Raw genomic sequence first — 20,498 nt, 5'->3', positions numbered from 1 at the left:
TAATAAACAACCCCACCGGTTGCTATGGTAACGTCAACACGTCATACGTCCATAGCAACCACCTGTATGAAAACAAGTACAACAATGGTACATACACAGGAGGAAAGAAACCCCCAAAATATAATGAAATAAGAATGCTACAAGAAAAAAAAAATTAACAGGAATTAGAAATTAATGTGACAGAAAAACATTTCACTGAAATTCAGATGAAACCTCTTGTGCTCTATAATTTTATAAATAGGGTAGTTACCTTTTCAATTATGCATACCGGAAACGTTAGATAAGTATAAACCAATTTGCCCTTTCGAAACAAGAAATGCGAAATCATAACTCAAGTAACCTTCTTAAAATTCACTACCCTCACTTTTCAGAAACAGTTAGGCGATATAATCAAGATACAATGAAGAAACCTGATTTAATGAATACCCTAACTAAAATTAAGAGTGCGAAGATGGACGCTTTTAGAAGTTCACACACCCAAAATCTTCAGACCCGAAGTTTGGTACATCATCTCCCATAGAATCCGGAGGCCAAAAGGAATTGAATTGTGAAGAGACTTACATGTTGGTTCAAGCTTTAGAAACACGTTACCATAGTCTAATCACGTAGAGGCACTAGTAGTTTTACCATATCCAGAAGAAAAGTTTAAAAAGAAGGTAAGAGGACGATCAGTTTCAATAAGTTAAGATTTCCGAGGGCAGAGCCCTCACACAAATTACAACTATCCAGGCTCCATATTGTAGATGGGAACCAGATCCCGGAGCGGAGCAAACACATGTCCTTCTTTCATCTTACTCAAGGCATGACTCATGGCGGGGCACACCTATAATTAGCATGGCCCCACCGAGTGCAAAGAGAGAGCGAGAGACTCGCTCCCAAGGTGACACTACAACTTAGGGCACGGAATCTTACCAGACCAAGTTTAAGGATTCGAAGAGAAAACATTAAAGCAATATAATCGCATAGTTACAATGACGAAGATGGTATCAAATAAATAATGTGAGCATAGCCACGTAGAAGGTACTAGTTGAATACAAGGCGGAAATAATTTCCGAATGACAACAATTTCTATAGCACGAATGCAGATTTGAAATATGGTTGGGGAGAGCTAAAAACTTGTCATCAACGTGACGGTTATAATCATTATAAAATATCAAAGCCATCTTATTAATTGTGCTGATGGTAGTACTTATTATAATTAATCATATAAAGTCGTATCAGCACACTAAATTTTATTTCAAAACCATGAGAGAGTAAAGGAAACCTCTGAACGTACTCAATTTGTAACTTTTATGCATTTCGGAAATCAAGTTTCAAAAATCGCTAATATATTTAAGAAATTTCAACTTAAAACAGTATTTCGAACCAGAAATAAAATATCAGAACATACATATAATGCACATAGTATCAACAAAAATGACTTCTACACAAATTCGGGAGTATATAGACTGCAAAATGTTTTATATAGGAAGGACTGGCCGAGCCTTAAATCACAGATGTTAAGAACATTTCAAGGCAATAAAGTACAACAAATATTCAGCTTTTGCAGAATACATTTGTAACAATAATCATAACTTTTCAGGAATTGAAAACTATCGTATTTACTCGTGTATTAGACCCCCTCACGTATTAGATCCCCCCCTGGCTTTTTGAGACGAAGAAAATGAAAAAAATAAATCTTGCCTATAAGACCCCCAAACGTAATTCGTCAGAGAACGATGACAATTCCGCTTCGAAGCGGGTACAAGTCTTATTGCAGCTCTGATGACATCGCACAGATTTGTGAATAGTTCCGTCCATACGACCTATGCAATCAAAAACGCGTCAAATCCATGCGGTACATCTGTATTTCGTAGTTAAGAAATGTCCGCCTCTGTAGCGTAGGTCTACTGCAGCTCTGACGTCACACAAATAGATGAATAGGCCTAGCTTCGTGTCCAACGCACGCATTGCAAGCATGCATCAGTCATGCTGTATGTCTATGTTTTGTAGTTAATAATGTTTGCCAGCGTAATGGTTAGCACAATTAGTTGCTGTTTTCGGGGGTCTGACTTTGATTCCCGCTACCGTACTGCCAGAGATTTACGAATGGCACGAAGGTTGATATGTGGTAAAAGCGGTACATGTAACTCCCCTCCACTGGGGGTGTGTTTAAAAAGAGCTGTACTACCTCGGGATGAGGAAACTAGTTTACTTTAGTTGATAAATATTTGCGGTTGTTGCTATTTATACAGCAGGCAAGATCATTAACAAAGTGGTCGTTTAATATCTCGTAACTTGGGCCAATATAGATATATATTTGGAGAGAAATAAGTTTAAAACGTGATAAAAGCTATCCAATTAAAACGATTGTCTTACTCGCCAACATACTTAACAATAATAATAATAATAATAATAATAATAATAATAATAATAATAATAATAATAATAATAATAATTTTATGTCCCCATGTACTTTAAACGATTTTCAGAGACGCCAAACAAAACATACTATGGTATGTGTTAATAAAAAAAGACAACGAACGTACAAAATTAAACATTATGATAATAAAACGCATTACGCCCACACCTGTAGATATCCATAAATACGGTATATTTTCCTGTTATTTATTTTTACCATCGAACTTTTGGCACTATCAAGGCGATAATATACCTAGCCTAAACAATGTGGTCTGTCTTTTCTCATGAACAGCTGTTTACACAAATCCTGATATGATAAATGTAGAGAACAAGCATGAAATATACTTCCAAAATACGAGTCTGTGTTTCAACAGCCACAGTTATCAAAAGAATGTTTCCAGTTACCGTACTATGTATTACATTCAGAAGTACAACTCGTAACATACGCTAGTTATCAGCTGATGGTTTGGCATGCCTTCTGCAGTACGGCTTTATTCGGAAGGAGTGGCTTTTGCTACATATACACCAACTGGGAATATCAGAGACCATCTGGGAATAGATTTACACTGTTTAGACTCTATAGTCGGGAACGAAATTATTTGTAAAAGGTTCAGAAAGACAGGACCTCTTATCCTCGTGATTGCAGTGCATGGCTCAAAGAGAATGAAGCATAGCTGATGCGACTGACGAGAGATATCAGTGAAGATGACGTCACTTAGAATGTCGACACGCCGGTAGCAAGGCAGGGAAGTTAGCGGCGCAAGGCAATAATTCAAATGAAAGCAGTGATCAGGTTTACTGTGTGGTAGGCCTACTGCTGAACTGACAGAGACAAATGACAGGCCATTAAGTTTTTGTATCAATATTTAATTATATGATAATACGATACCCTTATCCCTTTCTTTTACGGCATCGAGTATGAAGTGAGTCGAATCTTCGTAGCGAGTTTTTACGGCCATATGCCCTTCCTGACGTCAACCTCACCAGAGGAATTAATGAGATGTAACGAATTACGTGATATGAGTAACTAAAACAGACTTTTATATGTACCGTAGGCCTAAATGTCGTGTTCACCATTTTTTGTCTTTTTACCTTTAGAAATACTGTCTTCTGACGAAAATAGCCAGTATAACTTAGAATGTATTTAAGTTTGTTAAATAATAGTACGTACAGAATGTTTACACGTACAATTTATAGCTCTTTATAACCTAGAAGTCATGTGTTCACTGCAAAAATTTTGAGGTTATCCACCCCCTTTATTATTTTTGGCTGTAGAAGTGGGGAAAAAAAGGGTCTAATACGCAAGTAAATATGGTACATGAAATTGTTCAAGGTAATCATGGATTTGAACTAAATACCTGCGAAAACAATTGAGATATTCCTGGCACAGATAACGGAACCTGATAAAATTTTAAATGAAACAGTGTCAAGCAACGTATTGTTCATAACCTTGAGGTGACATATTATCACTTGCTTCCAACGTGCCCCGTACTTAAAGCTGAACGTTTGTCTAATACTAGATCAACAGCCTGAGAACGAGAATATGCCAGTCTTTCCTACAGTATGTCATGTACCGGGTGGTCCACCAGTCTGTTGCAATCCAGTTTTGTGCATCCCTTCACATTTACTAAAATTCTGAAAAACAAGGGTCCCTCTCACTAAACCAGGGTAATATAACAAGATGTGTTTACGGGCTAGAAGACGGCAGGAATCGTAAGGGCCACTATTAATTCATTATGGGTACCTCAAATGAACCTGTAAAATGAGTGCAGATATGCAGAACATGTACTTTAAAACAGGAGGTGGATGCAGACTGGGAGCAAGGTACTGTATAGGCTGGGAAGTGGTCGCATTAGCTCACATGGCTAGCGCGCAGTAGGATGTGTGATAGTTGACAGCGCTGGAGGGTTAGAAGGCTCAAGTCCCATGCAAGTATTTTTTTTAAGCCAGTTGCCTGGGATGTGACAAAGTTGTATAATTAATAGCAGTATTTTTCACGACTGATTTATTTGGCCCTGAAAAGTGCCGTTGGCATAGAGTTGGGTTGATAGAGGCTAGGAAACATGTGACAGGATTTCAGTTATCCACATCGTTTAATGCAGCACCTGCTCGAACTGATAACCTCCGTGGTCGATACAGAGCTGCACAAGATGTTGTAAGAACTGTCTGACCCGTTGCAACATCCCTGGCGAGACGGATCGGCATGCCTCGGTGTTGAGCTCTGGCCAGCTCCTGTGCGTTCACCAGTTGTTTTACATGGCTCCATAGAAAGAAATCCAGGAGCGTAAGATCGAGCGATCTGGCAGGCCAGGGAACAGGTCCTCCCCCTCCTATACATTTATCAGGATACTTCGCATGGAGATGGTTATGGACGACCACCGCTGCACACGGTGGAGCTCCGTCATATTGAAACTACATCCTGCAGCAGTCAAGGAGTGGTATATGTTCCAAAAACTGTGGTAGTTCATCTTGGAGAAGCCGCAGATAGAGTTGGCCCTCAGAGAAATGGGGACCAATGAGGTGATCACCCAGGATTCCACACCATAGATTCATGCCCCACTGTACCTGAAAAGCTGTCTGTTGCACCTATTGGGGATTATCCACACTCCAGTAATGCATATTATCGCGATTAATGGTTCTGTTGTTGTGGAATTGTGCTTTGTCCGTAAATAAGAGATTCGCTAGACAAGCAGGATCAGTGTCCACATGCTGTAGGACCCATTGAAAGAATGCAGCCCGAGCATTCAGATCATGACCATAAAGCTCATGATGTAAGTGCAGATGGTATGGGTGAAACCGGTGGGTATGCACTATCCGAATAACAGATGCTCGGCTAATGTTCGTCTCCTGTGCAATTGCCGTGTGCTAGTATGAGGGTTATGCTGGATAGCGTCAAACACGGCCTCTTCATTGTCAGCAGATATCACGGGATGATCTCGAACAGGCCGCGTCCTTCCCAGCGATGCAGTATCACGTAGGCATCTTTCCACTCTGAAATGACATGCCCATCGGTTGTCGTCTATCCAGATAGTGTTCTTGGTACAGGCATTGTACCTGGTATGCATTCTCTCTAGCTTCTCTATAGAAAAAGTAACATATCCACATACTAGTTGCTGGAATACATCTCGAGGCAGTGAATAAACTTTGTGTTCTGAATTGCTTTGAAGGAGGCTAGTTTGCACAGCTACATACTGTCCCCTATTTCCCTGTCAAGCTCAGGCAGTAGACGAGTGATCCCAAGGTGGACCGTTCATTTGCAAGCTGTTGTAATTTTGGAGGCATTTAAAGGTCAAGGGTTGACAGCAATACTGGAAAAGAACAATTTAAAAATAGGCTTGACATTTATTATAAATATGCACAAATAATAATGAAATTAACAAACAAACAGAATCTTGCTGAAGTTAATGTTGACCCTCACGAAGTTAAGGTCGTTGACTAAGTTTACAAAATTAATTTTTGTCTTGAACATCATTGACATATTGGCTATTCTGTAAAGAAGAAAGGAAAATAAATATTAGCCTTCCATTGGCTATGCGAATTAAACCTCTTGGAGTCAGGAGCCGATCTGGTCGGCTGCTCACCATCAGCTGGAACAGGCCAGAGCTCTGCCTCCACTCTACTACTGTAAAGTGCCAGGCCGTTTTTAGTGGAAATACATCTATTTTAAAATTCACATATATCTACCGGTATATGGTAAATACTGGCAAGAAATTTTCTACATTTTGACTACATAGAATAAACAACTGATTTAGAGTGATTTAAGAATCAAAAACTTTTTATTGTTGATATTGTAGTTAAAACAATTAAATTGAAATAACAAATAACGTAGTTCAACCTATTCAATACAAATAAATAAGAAATGTAGTATTATATTCCTATTTAATTATAAGCGGAAGCGTTACCGGTTTCGACCCCAATCCGGGTCATCATCAGCTGAATAAAATGCAAAAACAATGCATAGGTAAATAAGAAATAAAAGAATGAGTCTTTCACAAAACAGTTGAAGAGGTAATATAAGATAATGGGGATTGGCACTGTGCAAATTTAAATCGTAAAATCTAGAAGTAGAAGGTCAGTCACTTATATGAAGTAAGGCTCAATCTTCTGAATAGTAGCACAACATACGCAAAGTTCGGCACTGTCTCAAAATGTTTACGAGAAGAGGTGAACAGTTAAGTGAGCCAGCCTGCGTATACTATCAGGCGCGAAGTCACAACACAATTTAATAAATATGAATTCCCAAAATGGTGTAGAAGTTGAAGACGAGTTGCTTGATTGAAGCAAATTGCTAGCTTCTGAATATCAGTGCAACATATTCAGTGTCTGGCACTGTGCTTTCAAATGGCGGTGGAACTCGGTGAATGGCTTAATGATCCAGACTGTAATTGTTTCAGTTGAAAAAATGTATATGTATATCTAATACAATTTAATTTAATGTAACTAGGATCTTGCAGATTCTTTAGAACAGTTGATGTAAAATTGCACAATGCCAGTCTCTCATAGTGCATTGGCACTGCCGGTGGCTTCAAGTAGCCTATGCAGTGGCCTCTACGGTATGCACTAGCCAGCGTCTTGGTGGATGTGCTAGGTACCAACTGATGAGCCCAACCTAGCACACGGGGGGCGAAACGCTGGCAACCAGGAATGAGTTAGCTGGAAAATTTATAAAAGTCCAATAACGGACCATTTATATTGGTCTTGAAAAATTTGTTTTCAAATCCCTCCATTTCACCTTTGTACACAAGTGGCCAGAAGTCCTTGGATCATTGGCCACTTTCAAATGAAATATTGACGTGTATTAATACGAGAAATGCGTACGAATGTGCAATGTTTATTGCAACTAGTATTGTCACGACGCGTATATAGATTGTCATCTCTCGTTCTTGCGTGCTATGTTTGTGTTCGTTCACATCAGTCTAGTGTTTTCTAGAGACTAGTCACTAGACTTGGAGTCGTTTTTAGTAATTTAGTGGCAGAATTTCAAAGATAGCGACTAGTGACTTTTCTAGAGATTTTAGGAGCCATTTGGAGACAATTCTGGTGAATTTTAATTTATTTCTTGATAAAAGTAACTTTGCACTTCGCATTGCAGTATATTAGTCTATGAATTTGCTAAGTATTGCCATCTGAGTGCATGACTGATTCACACACATGGAGCATGAGTTCATACTATTTTCGGATGACTTATTAGAGACTGATCATCTCGCTCACATACTTCCTGTGAGGGAATAGAGATGTGTAATTTTTAGCCTTGTAGCCTCGTATAGCAACAGTCATGTTTTGAGACAATATGTGTTATAATATAGTCTACCATAGTAGGCCTACTCCTATTTTGTGCAAGACATGTAGAATAAGCAGTTTTGACCAATTGTATCTCCTGATTCCTCCTGATTTTCATATCTAAATCTCCTGATTTTTTGTTTTGTAAAGTTGGCAGGTGTGCTATTATTATTATTATTATTATTATTATTATTATTATTATTATTATTATTATTATTATTATTAGCAATGACTTTTAAATCTACCATCAACATCTGAATTAATATTTAAATAAGATGACTCAATCTGCATAATCGCGTGGCAATGCACTAGATGAAATACAACCTAAATCTCGTCCCACAATGTTTCATAAAAATCTGAAATATCATTTTAAATTCTTATTTATTCGAGAGATTTCTGAGCTGAAACTGACACCAAAATTTTCGAAAAAGTTCATGCTAGGCCAGGCTGAATTTCAAATGTACATATAACTTAGTTCGTAGACTCTTGCAGAATAAGGGGGTTGATCAAGGAAACGCTGAGTTTTCATAGTCTCTCATTTGGAGGTGTGGCTCTCGGAGAAGTTATCATTGGCTTGTATACACGTAATTGTACCTTGTAATTGGTTCAGATTGTTCTAGAAATTACATGAATATTGGCGAGTAAGTGCACGTGGCAGTGGGTTTAACCTTGAAACAAACCAGCTTGTCACGTGATCGCCACATGTTATCGATCGATAAAGGTGAGGAGAAAAATCGATACTCTCTGAATTCCAACCGGTCCAACACCTGGCTGAATGAGATAGCAGACTGTCGCCAAAAATAGCATGAAATTTTGCTCACATTGAATGAATGAATGACACTGGCTGTTACACACAATTAAATACTCAAAAGCACAAAATTGCCGGGGACAATACTTATCTCCCATCGCATGTTATCGTCGTTCCAATGGGGCATACTTTGCCCTACCTGCGGTCTGCGGAGCTTGGAACATGTACAACATAACTGGCCACAGACAATTTCCTCCTCATCCTTGTCCACTCCAGCACCATACCCAATGCAGTGATACATATGGTCTTTTGCAGGGTCAAATAAATCAGTCCTTGGAAGCTATCATGTATGCAACCTTACCACATCCCAGGCAACTTGCTGTTAAAAAAAAATACTTCTGTGGGATTCGAAGCTCCTACCTCGAGCACTGTCCACTATCACATTATCTCCCTGCCCGCTTCCCATGTGAGCTACTGCAACACTTGACTGACGGTGCCCACTTCCCAGCCTATACATTGCCATGCTCCCTGTCTGTGCGTCCAGCTCCTGTTTTAAAGTATGTGTTCTGCGTATCTATACTCGTTTTACGGGTTCACTCGAGGTACCCATAATGAATTAATAGGGGCATGCACGATTCCTGCTGTCTTCTAGCCCATAAACTCTCTCGTTATATTACCCTGGTTTATTGAGAGGGACCGATGTCTTTCAGAATTGTAGTAAACGGGAAGCGATGCATAAAAATGGATCGCAAGAGGCTGGTGGACCACCCGGTATATTATTATAACATCATTATTCAGTTTTATATATATTGTGTGCATACTTTTACACTTGTTTTTTTTCTTTTTCTTATTTTACAGTTGATCTCAATAGGGCTCCACTTTAACTGTTTAAAACTTACTCTAACTCATTATGACAACTCACCCATGTGAAATCAAATAATTTTCAACACTGATGATGGACCTTAAGAGTCCAAAAACCAGTTTTGAAATAAAATTTAGTATGCTGATACGACTGTGTAAGATTAATTATAATAACCATTTTCTGTGTTGCTATTGGCTGGTGAGGGCTGCCACCTTCGTTGAAAATAAGAAAACCATGCAGTTTCAAACAGTCATGGCATGCGCCGGGTACTTCTTAGTCACAGGTCGATTAATCGCTTCAAACCCTGTGGAGTGCTAGAGGCCTGTTGACCGCATTGTTGCCCCCTGCCCAATTGTCTTGTCACAAGCCGAACCTAACCAGTCCAGACCAACGATCTTTTCTAACAACCTATATTGTAGTATAATATACCCTGGTCCTGTAACTAGTTCCTAAGTTGGGAGCCTCACTTAGCCCGCTGTGACATCATCTGAGATGTGCTCTGATACCTCAGCCTCGAGTTTGTATATTTCTGGCAGATACATGTTCTCCTGTGGGACTAAATCCTGGCACTTCAGCATCTCTGAAAACGGTAAAAGTAGTTGGACGTATTTTTCTAGGGTATGAAGTAAGCAAGATTAAAAACTTAATGTTAGTAAAATGATGCCTCTTGCATCCCACTTCTTGTTTCTGATGCACGTTATAGATTTCATTAAATGTAGAATTTTTGTTCTGCTTGCAGAGCCCTGTTCTGTCGGAGTTTGTACCAACCTTATTGCTGTGGATGGTGGCTGCCCTTCTTCCTGTATTGGTATCCTACTCAGACAAGTGGCTGTCACATTGGACTCGTTCAGAACAGAACTATGCGGTCATGAGAAAGACTTTCTTCTTTCTATTGTTCATGGTTCTTATCTTGCCTACTCTTGGCCTCACAAGGTACGAGTTTTAATTTGTTTTTTCTTTTGAGCAGGGAAGGATGCATTTTTGTTTGTTTCAGAAGTACATTATTGTACTGGCATACCTATAAAGTAGCATTAAAAAAAAAAATTTAATCTGCCTGAAATTACTGGTGACCACAAGGTTCCACAATACTAAAACTGGTTTATAAATTCACATTCGTGTACCAATATTTATATTAATAAGCATTTATCATCATTATTATAATCGTCATAGTAGTCATCATCATCTACTGTAGACCAGGCGAGTTGGCCGTGCAGTTAGGGACGCTCAGCTGTGAGCTTGCATCCGAGAGATAGTGAGTTTGAATCCCACTGTCGGCAGCCCTAAAGATGGTTTTCCATGGTTTCCCATTTTCACACCAGGCAAATGCTGCGGCTGTACCTTAAGGCCACGGCTGCTTCCTTCCAACTCCTAGCCCTTTCCTATCCCATCGTTGCCATAAGACCTGTCTGTGTCAGTGCGATGTAAAGCCATTAGCAAAAAATAAATGAATAGCGTCTACTCCAGTGTTAGACGAAAATAAGGAACAGTTAGAAGTGACTGAGACTCAGCATTTCCTACAACATAAAAAATAAAAAATTTAAAAAAAAATATATATATGGAAGTTATCGCCATTGTCCGGTCCCAAGTCCGGAATGAGAAAGGAGGAGGGTTTGCTGGTCTGGCACCCAGTTGTAAAACTGCCAACGCCGAGTGTTGGGTGGCAGGAAATAACCTGACTCCCTAAGGGGGCCAACGGCTTCGGGCGAATGAGCCCCTTTGGGTGGGGTGATGGTCCCCACAGTGGAGGAAATGCCACTGGAATCCATTATGCAGTGTCTGTTCTCCAGGTTAGGGGCGGCTGCACAAGGCGTCTGTACTCCAGAGGAGCGGCCTCATTATCACCTCGCTGGATCACATCCAGAGTTGTAATTCAGGACCTAGTCCCACACAGGTGACACCTTGACAGTCAACCATGGAATGTCTTTTAAGGAATACTCCACCGGCTGAACCAAGAGTTCAGAGAAAGCAGCATTCGGATACGGTGGGCTGCCACCTGAAAGATCCCGTGAAGTCGGAGCAACGGAAATACCCCACTACCACATACACGAACGAGACAAAATCAAGAATCGAACCAAAGCAGATAACGTACTTCTCTGCACACAATATAAACTCACTCATGCAAACCAGTAAACTAAAAGTGATCACCGATATAATGGACCAATGAAATTGAAATAATAAGGTAGTTCAACCTATTCAATACGAATAAATATGAAATGTAGTGTTACATTCCTATTAAATTATAAGTGGAAGCGGTACCGGTTTCGACCCCAATCCGGGTCATCATCAGCCGAATAAAATGCAAAGAACAATGCATAGGTAAGAAAGAAATTAAAGATCGAGTCCCCACAAAAACAGTTGAAGAGGCAAAATAAAACAACGGGGATAGGCACTGTAAAATTCAGAAGAAGTAGAAGGTAAGTCACTTAAAAGAAGCAAGGCACAATCTTCTGAACAGCAGCATAGCACACGCGAAGTTCGGCATTGTCTCATAATGTTTACGAGAAGCGGAGAACAGTTAAATGAGTCAGCTTGCACACACTATCAGGCAGGAAGTCACAACACAATCCAACAAATGTGAAGATGCAAAATCCTGCAGAAGCCGAAGACGAGTAGCTCAATTGAAGTAAATTGCCAGCTCCCAAAGATCAGCGCGATGTATTCAGCGTCAGGCACTGTGCTTTCGAACGCCGTCTGAAATTGATAAATAGCTTAATGATCCAGTATTTGCTTCGGTCGCGAAAATGTACGTAAATATATATCAAAAATTCAAAATCTCTTTATTTGCAAATGAGGTGTCTACCTCGGTTGCAAATGGTACACTAAAATACATTATTGTCAAGCACTAAATATTAAATTAACAAGAGAGGAAAATTTTCCTATAATACAGTATTTTACAATTTACGCTAACAATGTTTTCTATTAAACACACAGCTCATCCTTAATAAATTTATATCGTTTACAAAATTCTACTTATAATATCTCCTGTACTACTTACAAATATAGTCAACTGATATACAGTATGTGGGATTACTTCAAATGATACTATACAACTGGTATAAGATTAATATTTACATTGCATTTATTTACTTTTTATTTTATTAAAAAAAAATTTTTTTTTTTACCCATTCTGGAACCTAAGTCGCATAATGACCTGCTGCGTCTTAACCAGAGCCCCTTTTGCCACCACTTTTCAGAATTCCTGAAGGGCCTTCACAGCTACCGTAGCGGTCCCAGGGCCCTCGAAGTCCCCACTGTACTTCACCCCTACAGGCAGTCCTCTACTTTGGCTGTCCAAACTCCTTAGACCAGGGGATGGAATTAATTTATTCACACACATTTTTTTTTTTTTTAAATTTACAATAACCTGCACTGGTCGAATGCCCTCTAACACTTTATTTATTTTCTCTGTTGCTGTTTATTCTCTTCTTGAATATCTGTACAGATTTTGGAAAAGGATCAAACACTACCCCTGGTAAACTGTTCCACTCCTTCACAACCTTCCCAATGAATGAAAATTTACCCCAATCGCTTCTGCTAAAATTCCTTCTAATTTTATATTTGTGGTCAGTCCTGCCGATATAATTATTTTCCAACTGAAGCCTCTCACGGATATCTCCCCATGCTTCTTCTCTTGTATAGGCTCTATATAATCCTATCAGTCTAGTTTTCTCCCTTCTCTTACTTAAAGTTTCTCACCCAAGTTCCTTTAATATTTCTGATACACTACTCTTCCTCCTGAAATCCCCTGTTACAAATCTTGCTGCTTTCCTCTGCACGCTATCTATTTCTTTTATTAGGTATTCTTGGTGAGGAACCCAAACACTGTTTGCATATTCCAATAATGGACGAACCATACTCAAGTAACTTTTTTCTTTTAATTCTTTGTTGCATCCTTTAAGTAGCCTCATTATGACATGTAACGATCTGTATGCTTTCCCAACAATGTCATCAACATGACCCTTCCAGTGCAAATTACTTTCAAATCTCACACCTAAGTATTTGCACTTGCCATCTTTTGGGATAACTACCTCATCCAAAGAACAATCAAATTCAGTTTTAAAGCTCCTGTTTGTAAAAGTTGTAACAGTTGATTTGCCTCCATTAACCTTCATATTATTTTCTTCAACCCATTGTTGGATACTTTCAAGGTCCCTTTGTAATTCTGAACAATCCTCAAAGTTGTTTATTTCCCTATTAACAATTATGTCATCTGCATACAATCTTATTTTTGATGTTATATTGTTCCCTAAATCATTTGCGTATATTAAGAAAAGTAACGGACCGATTATACTACCCTGTGCAATTCCCTTCCAAACTTTCTCTTCCTGAGATACATTATTTCCTACTTTGACTTTCTGAACCCTTGAATTTAGAAATGTTTTTATCCAACTTGTAACCCTTACGTCCAATCCTATTCCCTCCAATTTCTTTAATAATATTCCATGTTCCACTCTATCAAAGGCTTTGGAAAGATCTATGGCTATGCAATCTAACTGACCTCCTGAATCCAATTGATCTGATATGTCCTGCTGAAATCCCACCAGTTGTGCCTCACAAGAAAATTTCTTTCTAAATCCATACTGGCTCCTCATGAACCAATTTTTATCATCACATATCCCTCTGATGTACTTTGATATTAAACTCTCCAGTATTTTACAAACTATACTGGTCAGGCTGATTGGTCTGTAGTTCTCTGGTTTCCTTTTTTCACCCTTTCCTTTATAAATTGGTATTATTATTGATTCCTTCCATTCCTTTAGTATTACACTATTATTTATGACATAGTCAAAGAGAAATTTTAAATAAGGCACTATGTACCACCCCATTGTCTTTAATATCTCCCCAGTAATTTGATCACTTCCTGCTGCTTTTCCTTGCTGAAGCAGTTAAATAATATATAATACAATTCAATATAATTGAAATACGTAACTAGGATCTTGTAGATTTTTTAGAACAGTTGACGTAAAAAACAATTGTGAAGAGAAAAATGGTAAAAAGCGCAATACCGGAAACAAATGAAAAACGTATATGCACATTGCGCTATGCCTTGAAGATAAAAATTCAGGTCATAGTTGAAGTAGTCAGTCAGCGCAAGGCATGAGTTTAAATTTGATTGTGAAAACTCAAAATACAGGTGGTAATATAGTATATTAGTATACAGTTCAATTCAGATAGTAGGTGTTTTTTTTTTTTTTAGGAGAGAGGTGAAAAGAAATGATAGGATAAGCTAATAAAGGAAGAAAATTAGTAGATAAGAGAAGATTAAAAGGATTTGAAGTTAAAAGATGATGGGAAAGGATAGGATAGGGAAATAAAGGAGGGGTAGTTTAGGTTGGGTTAGGAGGGTGGATTATTGGAGGTAGAAAATGTGGGTAGGAACTTTGTAAGGCATGGAAAATTGAATTCGCGTTTAGCAATTTAGAATTTTTGAGAAGAAGAATTAGGAAGTCAAATAGGATATTGGGTTTTTCAGAAATGTCGCTTAAATTGAAATTAGGGTTGAAGTATTGCTCAAGGTGAATAAAACGATTTTGTTAACGATTTTAAGTATTTTTATACCTTACATACCCTACATATCAACGCCATTAAATACAACAAATTCTCTGCTATAGGACAACACATACAAGACTCCAAGCATAATTTCACTTATATTGAAAAAGGTATAAAAATACTTAAAATCGTTAACAAAATTGTTTTATTCACCTTGACCAATACTTCAACCCTAATTTCAATTTAAACGACATTTCTGAAAAACCCAGTATCCTATTTGACTTCCTAATTTTTCTTCTCAAAAATTCTAAATTTCTAAACCCAAATTCAATTTTCCATGCCTTACAAAGTTCCTACCCACGTTTTCTACCTCCAATAACCCACCCTCCTAACCCACCCTAAACTACCCCTCCTTTATTTCCCTATCTTGTCCTTTCCCATCATCTTTTAACTTCAAATCCTTTTAATCTTCTCTTATCTACTAATTTTCTTCCTTTAGTAACTTATCCTAACTTTTATTTTCACCTCTCTCCTCAACAAAAAACAAAAACAAAAAAAACTGCCTACTTTCCAAATTGAACTGTATACTAATATACTATATTGCCACCTGCATTTTGGCTCTTCACATTCAAATTTAAACTCATGCCTTGCACTGACTTTGACTACTTCAACTACAACCTGAATTTTTATCTTCAAGACATAGCGCACTGTGCATATACGTTTTTCATTTGTTTCCAGTGTTGCGCTTTTTACCATTTTTCTCTTCACAATTGGTTTTTTACGTCAACTGTTCTAAAAAATCTGCAAGATCCTAGTTACATATTTTAATTATATTGAATTGTATTATATGTACATTTTCGCGACCGAAGCAAATGCTGGATCATTAAGCTATTTATCTAGTTCAGTCGGAGTTTGAAAGCACAGTGCCTGACGTTGAATACATCGCGCTGATCTTTGGGAGCTGGCAATTTACTTCAGTTGAGCTACTCGTCTTTGGCTTCTGCACAATTTTGCATCTTCACATTTGTTGGATTGTGTTGTGACTTCGCGCCTGATAGTGTATGCAAGCTGGCTTATTTAACTGTTCTCCGCTTCTCGTAAACATTATGTGACAATGCCGAACTTTGCGTGTGCTATGCTGCTGTTCAGAAGATTGCACCTTGCTTCTTTTAAGTGACTTACCTTCTACTTCTTCTGAATTTTACAGTGCCTATCCCCGTTGTTTTATTTTGCCTCTTCAACTGTATTTGTGGGGACTTTATCTTTAATTTCTTTTACCTATGCATTGTTTTTTGCATTTTATTCGGCTGATGATGACCCGAATTGGGGTCGATACCTCTTCTACTTATAATTAAATAGGAATGTAACACATTTCGTATTTATTTGTATTGAATAGGTTGAACTACCTTATTTATTATTTCAATTTCATTGTGATACATTTCAATACGGAACATTATGTATGAAATTTTTATCTTTAAATATAATGGACCAACACAAAATTCTTATCATGGGATTACAGGAAATTAGAAACACTGACCAGGATGCCTTGGAATCTCAAGGGTACAGACTTTATAAAGGTATACCTGGGAAGAGAGTGATAAAGAATGTCCCACAATTTGGAACAGGATTTTTGGTCAGCCTTAAAATAATAAACTTGGTTCAAGAATTCAAATCACAGTCTCCATGACTCAACGCTCACCTTAAAGGCTTCTAATAAAATCTGTACTGTAATAAATGCCCATGCTCCCACTAATGATAAAATCAACTCTTCAAAAGAGCAGGAGGAAACTGGAGAATTTTGGGACCTATTGGACCAGACCATAGATAACATCCTTAAACACCATGTAAAATTATTAATAGGCGACTTCAACGCTCACCTAGGCAGAGGAAGAAAATACCGTGACATCATCAGAAAATGGCCAGCACACAAGAAAACAAATAAAAATGGAGAGAGACTAGCTGACCTGTGTAGAAACCATAATTTATTCTCAAAATCTACATGTTTTAAGAGAAAACCTCAAAAACTCAAAACATGGAAACAACCTGACTACACTAAAGGAGAATGGCAACTGGATCACATCTGCATGGACAAATACCACCACAAAGAGATCTATAATGTCAAAGTCCTCCGAGGAATAGACACAGGTCAGATCACTACATAGTTAAAATTAAAATTAAACTCACTCCCCAGAGGAGACAACAAAAGAAAGCCCTTAAAACTAAGAGAAAAATAGATCCTACCCAGCTAATCAACAACAAAAATTACCAGAAAGCAACTGAAAAAATAAAAATCACAGATAAACTTGAAGACTTAGTACACAACCTGAAACAAATTGCAGAAGACCTGGCTCCAATTAAACCACATAAAAAACACTAATGGTGGAACCGTGAATGTGATGAAACAGTGGAGAAAAGACATCAGGCATGGCTGTTACATCAGTCCCAAAAAACAGAAATATCCTATCAAAATCTAGTAAAACAGACGAAAGAAAATACCCAATTCTTAAGAAGAATAAAAAGGCAACATCATAAGGACACCCTGCAGTTAATTGAAGAACAATCCAATAAAACTCAATCAAGGGACTAGTACAAAACCTTCAGAAAGCAGCTCCAAAAATATGAACCCCCGATCCTACTGATGAAGGATGAAGATGGTAAGCTGGCCCATAACAATAAAGACAATGCAGAAATTCTGGCTAAATATTTCAACAAGCTTTTAAATTGTGGGGAACCTACAGAACTCCTTAATTTGGACACAAACACTCCCATAAAAACACCACCAGAGAACACCAATCCCCCCAAAATAAAGGAAGTCTACCAAGCTCTTAATAAATTAAAAAACTACAAAGCGCCAGGAGATCAGACCTTTGCAGAAATCTGGAAATGTGCAGAAACATCAGCAAAAGTTACCCTCCATCAACAAATTGTCTCTATCTGGATTAAAGAACTACCAGAACACTGGACAACAGCCCTCATTCACCCACTGCACAAAAAAGGAGACAAAACCGACCCTAATAACTACAGGGGAATCTCGCTCCTAGACATAACATATAAAATACTTTCAATAATCATTCTTAATAGGATAAGTTTACAACTTGAGAAAGAACTAGGAGAATATCAAGGTGGTTTCAGACCCTGGAGGAGCTGTCCTGATCAGATCATGAGTCTTAAGTTGATAATGGGCTATAACAGGAGAAGAAACAGAGATATGCTGATAACATTTGTAGATTTCAACAAAGCTTATGATTGCATCCATAGAGAATCTCTGTTTAAAATTTTAAGACACCTTGGACTACACCCCAAATTAATAAACATGATAAAATTGACTCTCACCAACACCAAATCAAAAGTGAAGTTTAGGGGTGAAACATCAGACACATTTGAAATTATAACTGGACTATGGCAGGGAGATGGGCTCTCACCTCTATTATTTAACTGTGCTCTAGAAATGGTAATGAGGGAATGGTTTAGGAAATGTTCCCCTAAAATAAAGATCGGCCGAAAAATCAAAACAAATTGCTTGGGTCTTATTGATGATTTAGCATTACTAGCAGTGGACATGAAAGAAGCAAAAACCCAGATATCAGAACTTCAAAATATCATTTGAAAAAACAGAAATTATGCCCCAAAAACCAACACAGCTAAAAGAAGTTACCATAAATGGTAATAAAATCAAAATAGTAACTCATTTTAAATATCTTGGAGAAGTAAAAACACATAACCTAAATGAAAAAATCTCAATCCAGATAAGAACAAATAGATTAGCTAAAGCACAAAAATTAACATGGGATATCTACAAAAAGAAATGTCTATCAATAAATACAAAAATAATACACTACAACACAGTTATAAAACCAGAAGCTACATATGCAGCAGAAACACTCTTTTTACCTGAATAAACAATCAAAGACTGACAGACTTCAGAAAATTGAAAGGAGGATTGGAAGAACCTGCATCAACAAAAAATACCAGAAAGATGGACAGTGGCGGTTAATACCTAACAAAGTCGTGTACAAAGAGCTAGAACCCATTAGATACTATGCGTAAGAGGAGACTGGGATTCTTTGGACATATCATGAGGATGCAGGATTCAAGACTTCTGAAACAACTAGTCCAACACAATCTCATCTCAAAAAATACCACAACAGGATGTAAATGGATCAGAGAAGTAAGAGAGGATCTGAAGGAAATAGGCCTTACAACAGAAGACACCACAAATAAGATAAAATTGAATACAAAGCTCAAGAATACAAACCTCCGCTTAACCCTTATACAAAACAAACCAACAATACGCATATTTTCAACTGAGGAAAGGGCTCGAAGATCGGAGCGTCTGATGAAGTACTGGGAGGACCACAAAGCCCAACAATCCCTTCAAAGAGACCTGAACGACAGACTGACTAAAGTGATCCTATGTGGTCATAAAACAAGAAGAAGAAGAAGATATAGAAGTTATGGTGGTCAGTAGACATGGGCCAGGGGCTGTTTGTTAGGTGGCGAGAGGGTAGAGGCAGTGCAGTCCTTAGTTTACCTCAGGACTAAAGTCGCATTGGACGGATGTTGTAAGCTGCATCCACCAGGCTAAGACAATCTTTAACAAGAAATTGAACTGCTGAACATCTTAACAGCATAGACATGCATCCCCAGAAATATCTCGTCAAAACTTTTGTCTGAAATATGGTGCTGTATGGAAGAGAGACTTGGACACTTCGAAAGGTGGAAAAGAAGAGACTGATGGCATTCAGTGTGTGGTGTTACTGCAGGACGCTCAAGATTCCATGGGTGGACAAGGTACTGAATGATGATGTACTGTGGAGAATAAATGATAAATTTACATACATATACAGATATACATCATCGCAGTGTTAGCTCAGATGCAGATAGAAACTTGTCCAGACCAGAAGAACCATTTGAATAGGACATCCTTTAAGACACGATGGTCCAATTAAACAATTGTGGAGGGAGATGTTGAGGGTAAGGACACCCGAGGCAGGCTGAGATTGGAGTTTATCAACCAAATAATAGCAGACACTGGCTGCCTGATCCATAGTGCTCTCAAAAGGAAAGCTGAAAGCAGAGGGACATGGAGAGCTGCTGCCAACGACCTGCAGGTTGATGACAAAAGATGTTAGCTATCAAGTATTAAAGAGTGTAAACGGAAATTAAAAAATACATATTTATACACATCTAGACAATTTTTATTAGTTTACGGGTATGTTGTAGTTGTGTTAGGATTAGTGTTTGGCAGGCTGAAAAACATTCAGTCGATCGCTTTATTTTTAATAAATTTTTAAATAACTCAATGTTTTTCTGGAGTGTACATGTTTTCCTTGTTTCTTTCACTTTTTAATTCATTTCGAGAGGTTTTCGATCTACTGTGCTAGGAAAGTTCGTCTTCGCTCTATGTGTAAGGTATTAATTTTTTCGTCAAAACTGTTACTCTTGATTTTTCCTTATTTTTCTCCACAATTTCCTGATTTTTAGTTTTCAAAAGTTGCAGGTAAGCCTTCCATCTTAATTTACAATTCTCTATCCCCTTCTGTAAGGGTTCATCTTTCTGTCTCTTCTTCTAACTCCTCTTCTGCTCCAAAAGGCATGCACTCTGCTAACATCTCTTCCTTTTATTACTCAAGTCATAGGTTATTATTGAAACATAATAAGTATGATGGCGATGGGTAATGATGGGATATATCCTTGATCCAGATCAGGCTGTTAGCA

General features: G+C 38.1%; 1 protein-coding gene across 2 annotated transcripts in view; it reads left to right on the top strand.

Moving 5' to 3' along the window:
* The window catches only part of Tmem63 (transmembrane protein 63), a 264,066-nt gene that overhangs the window by 143,119 nt on the left and 100,449 nt on the right, over positions 1-20,498 (top strand). For both annotated transcript variants that reach the window (XM_067151701.2, XM_067151702.2), the window contains exon 12: positions 10,030-10,223. In XM_067151701.2, coding sequence (XP_067007802.2) covers positions 10,030-10,223 — 194 coding nt within the window. The remainder of the gene's footprint in view (positions 1-10,029; positions 10,224-20,498) is intronic.

This window comes from Anabrus simplex, chromosome 7 (genome assembly GCF_040414725.1).
Source record: "Anabrus simplex isolate iqAnaSimp1 chromosome 7, ASM4041472v1, whole genome shotgun sequence".
Classification (NCBI taxonomy): Eukaryota; Metazoa; Arthropoda; class Insecta; order Orthoptera; family Tettigoniidae; genus Anabrus; species Anabrus simplex.
The sequence above is the reverse complement of the archived record's forward strand: the minus strand, read 5'-3'. Positions and strand labels throughout refer to the sequence as shown.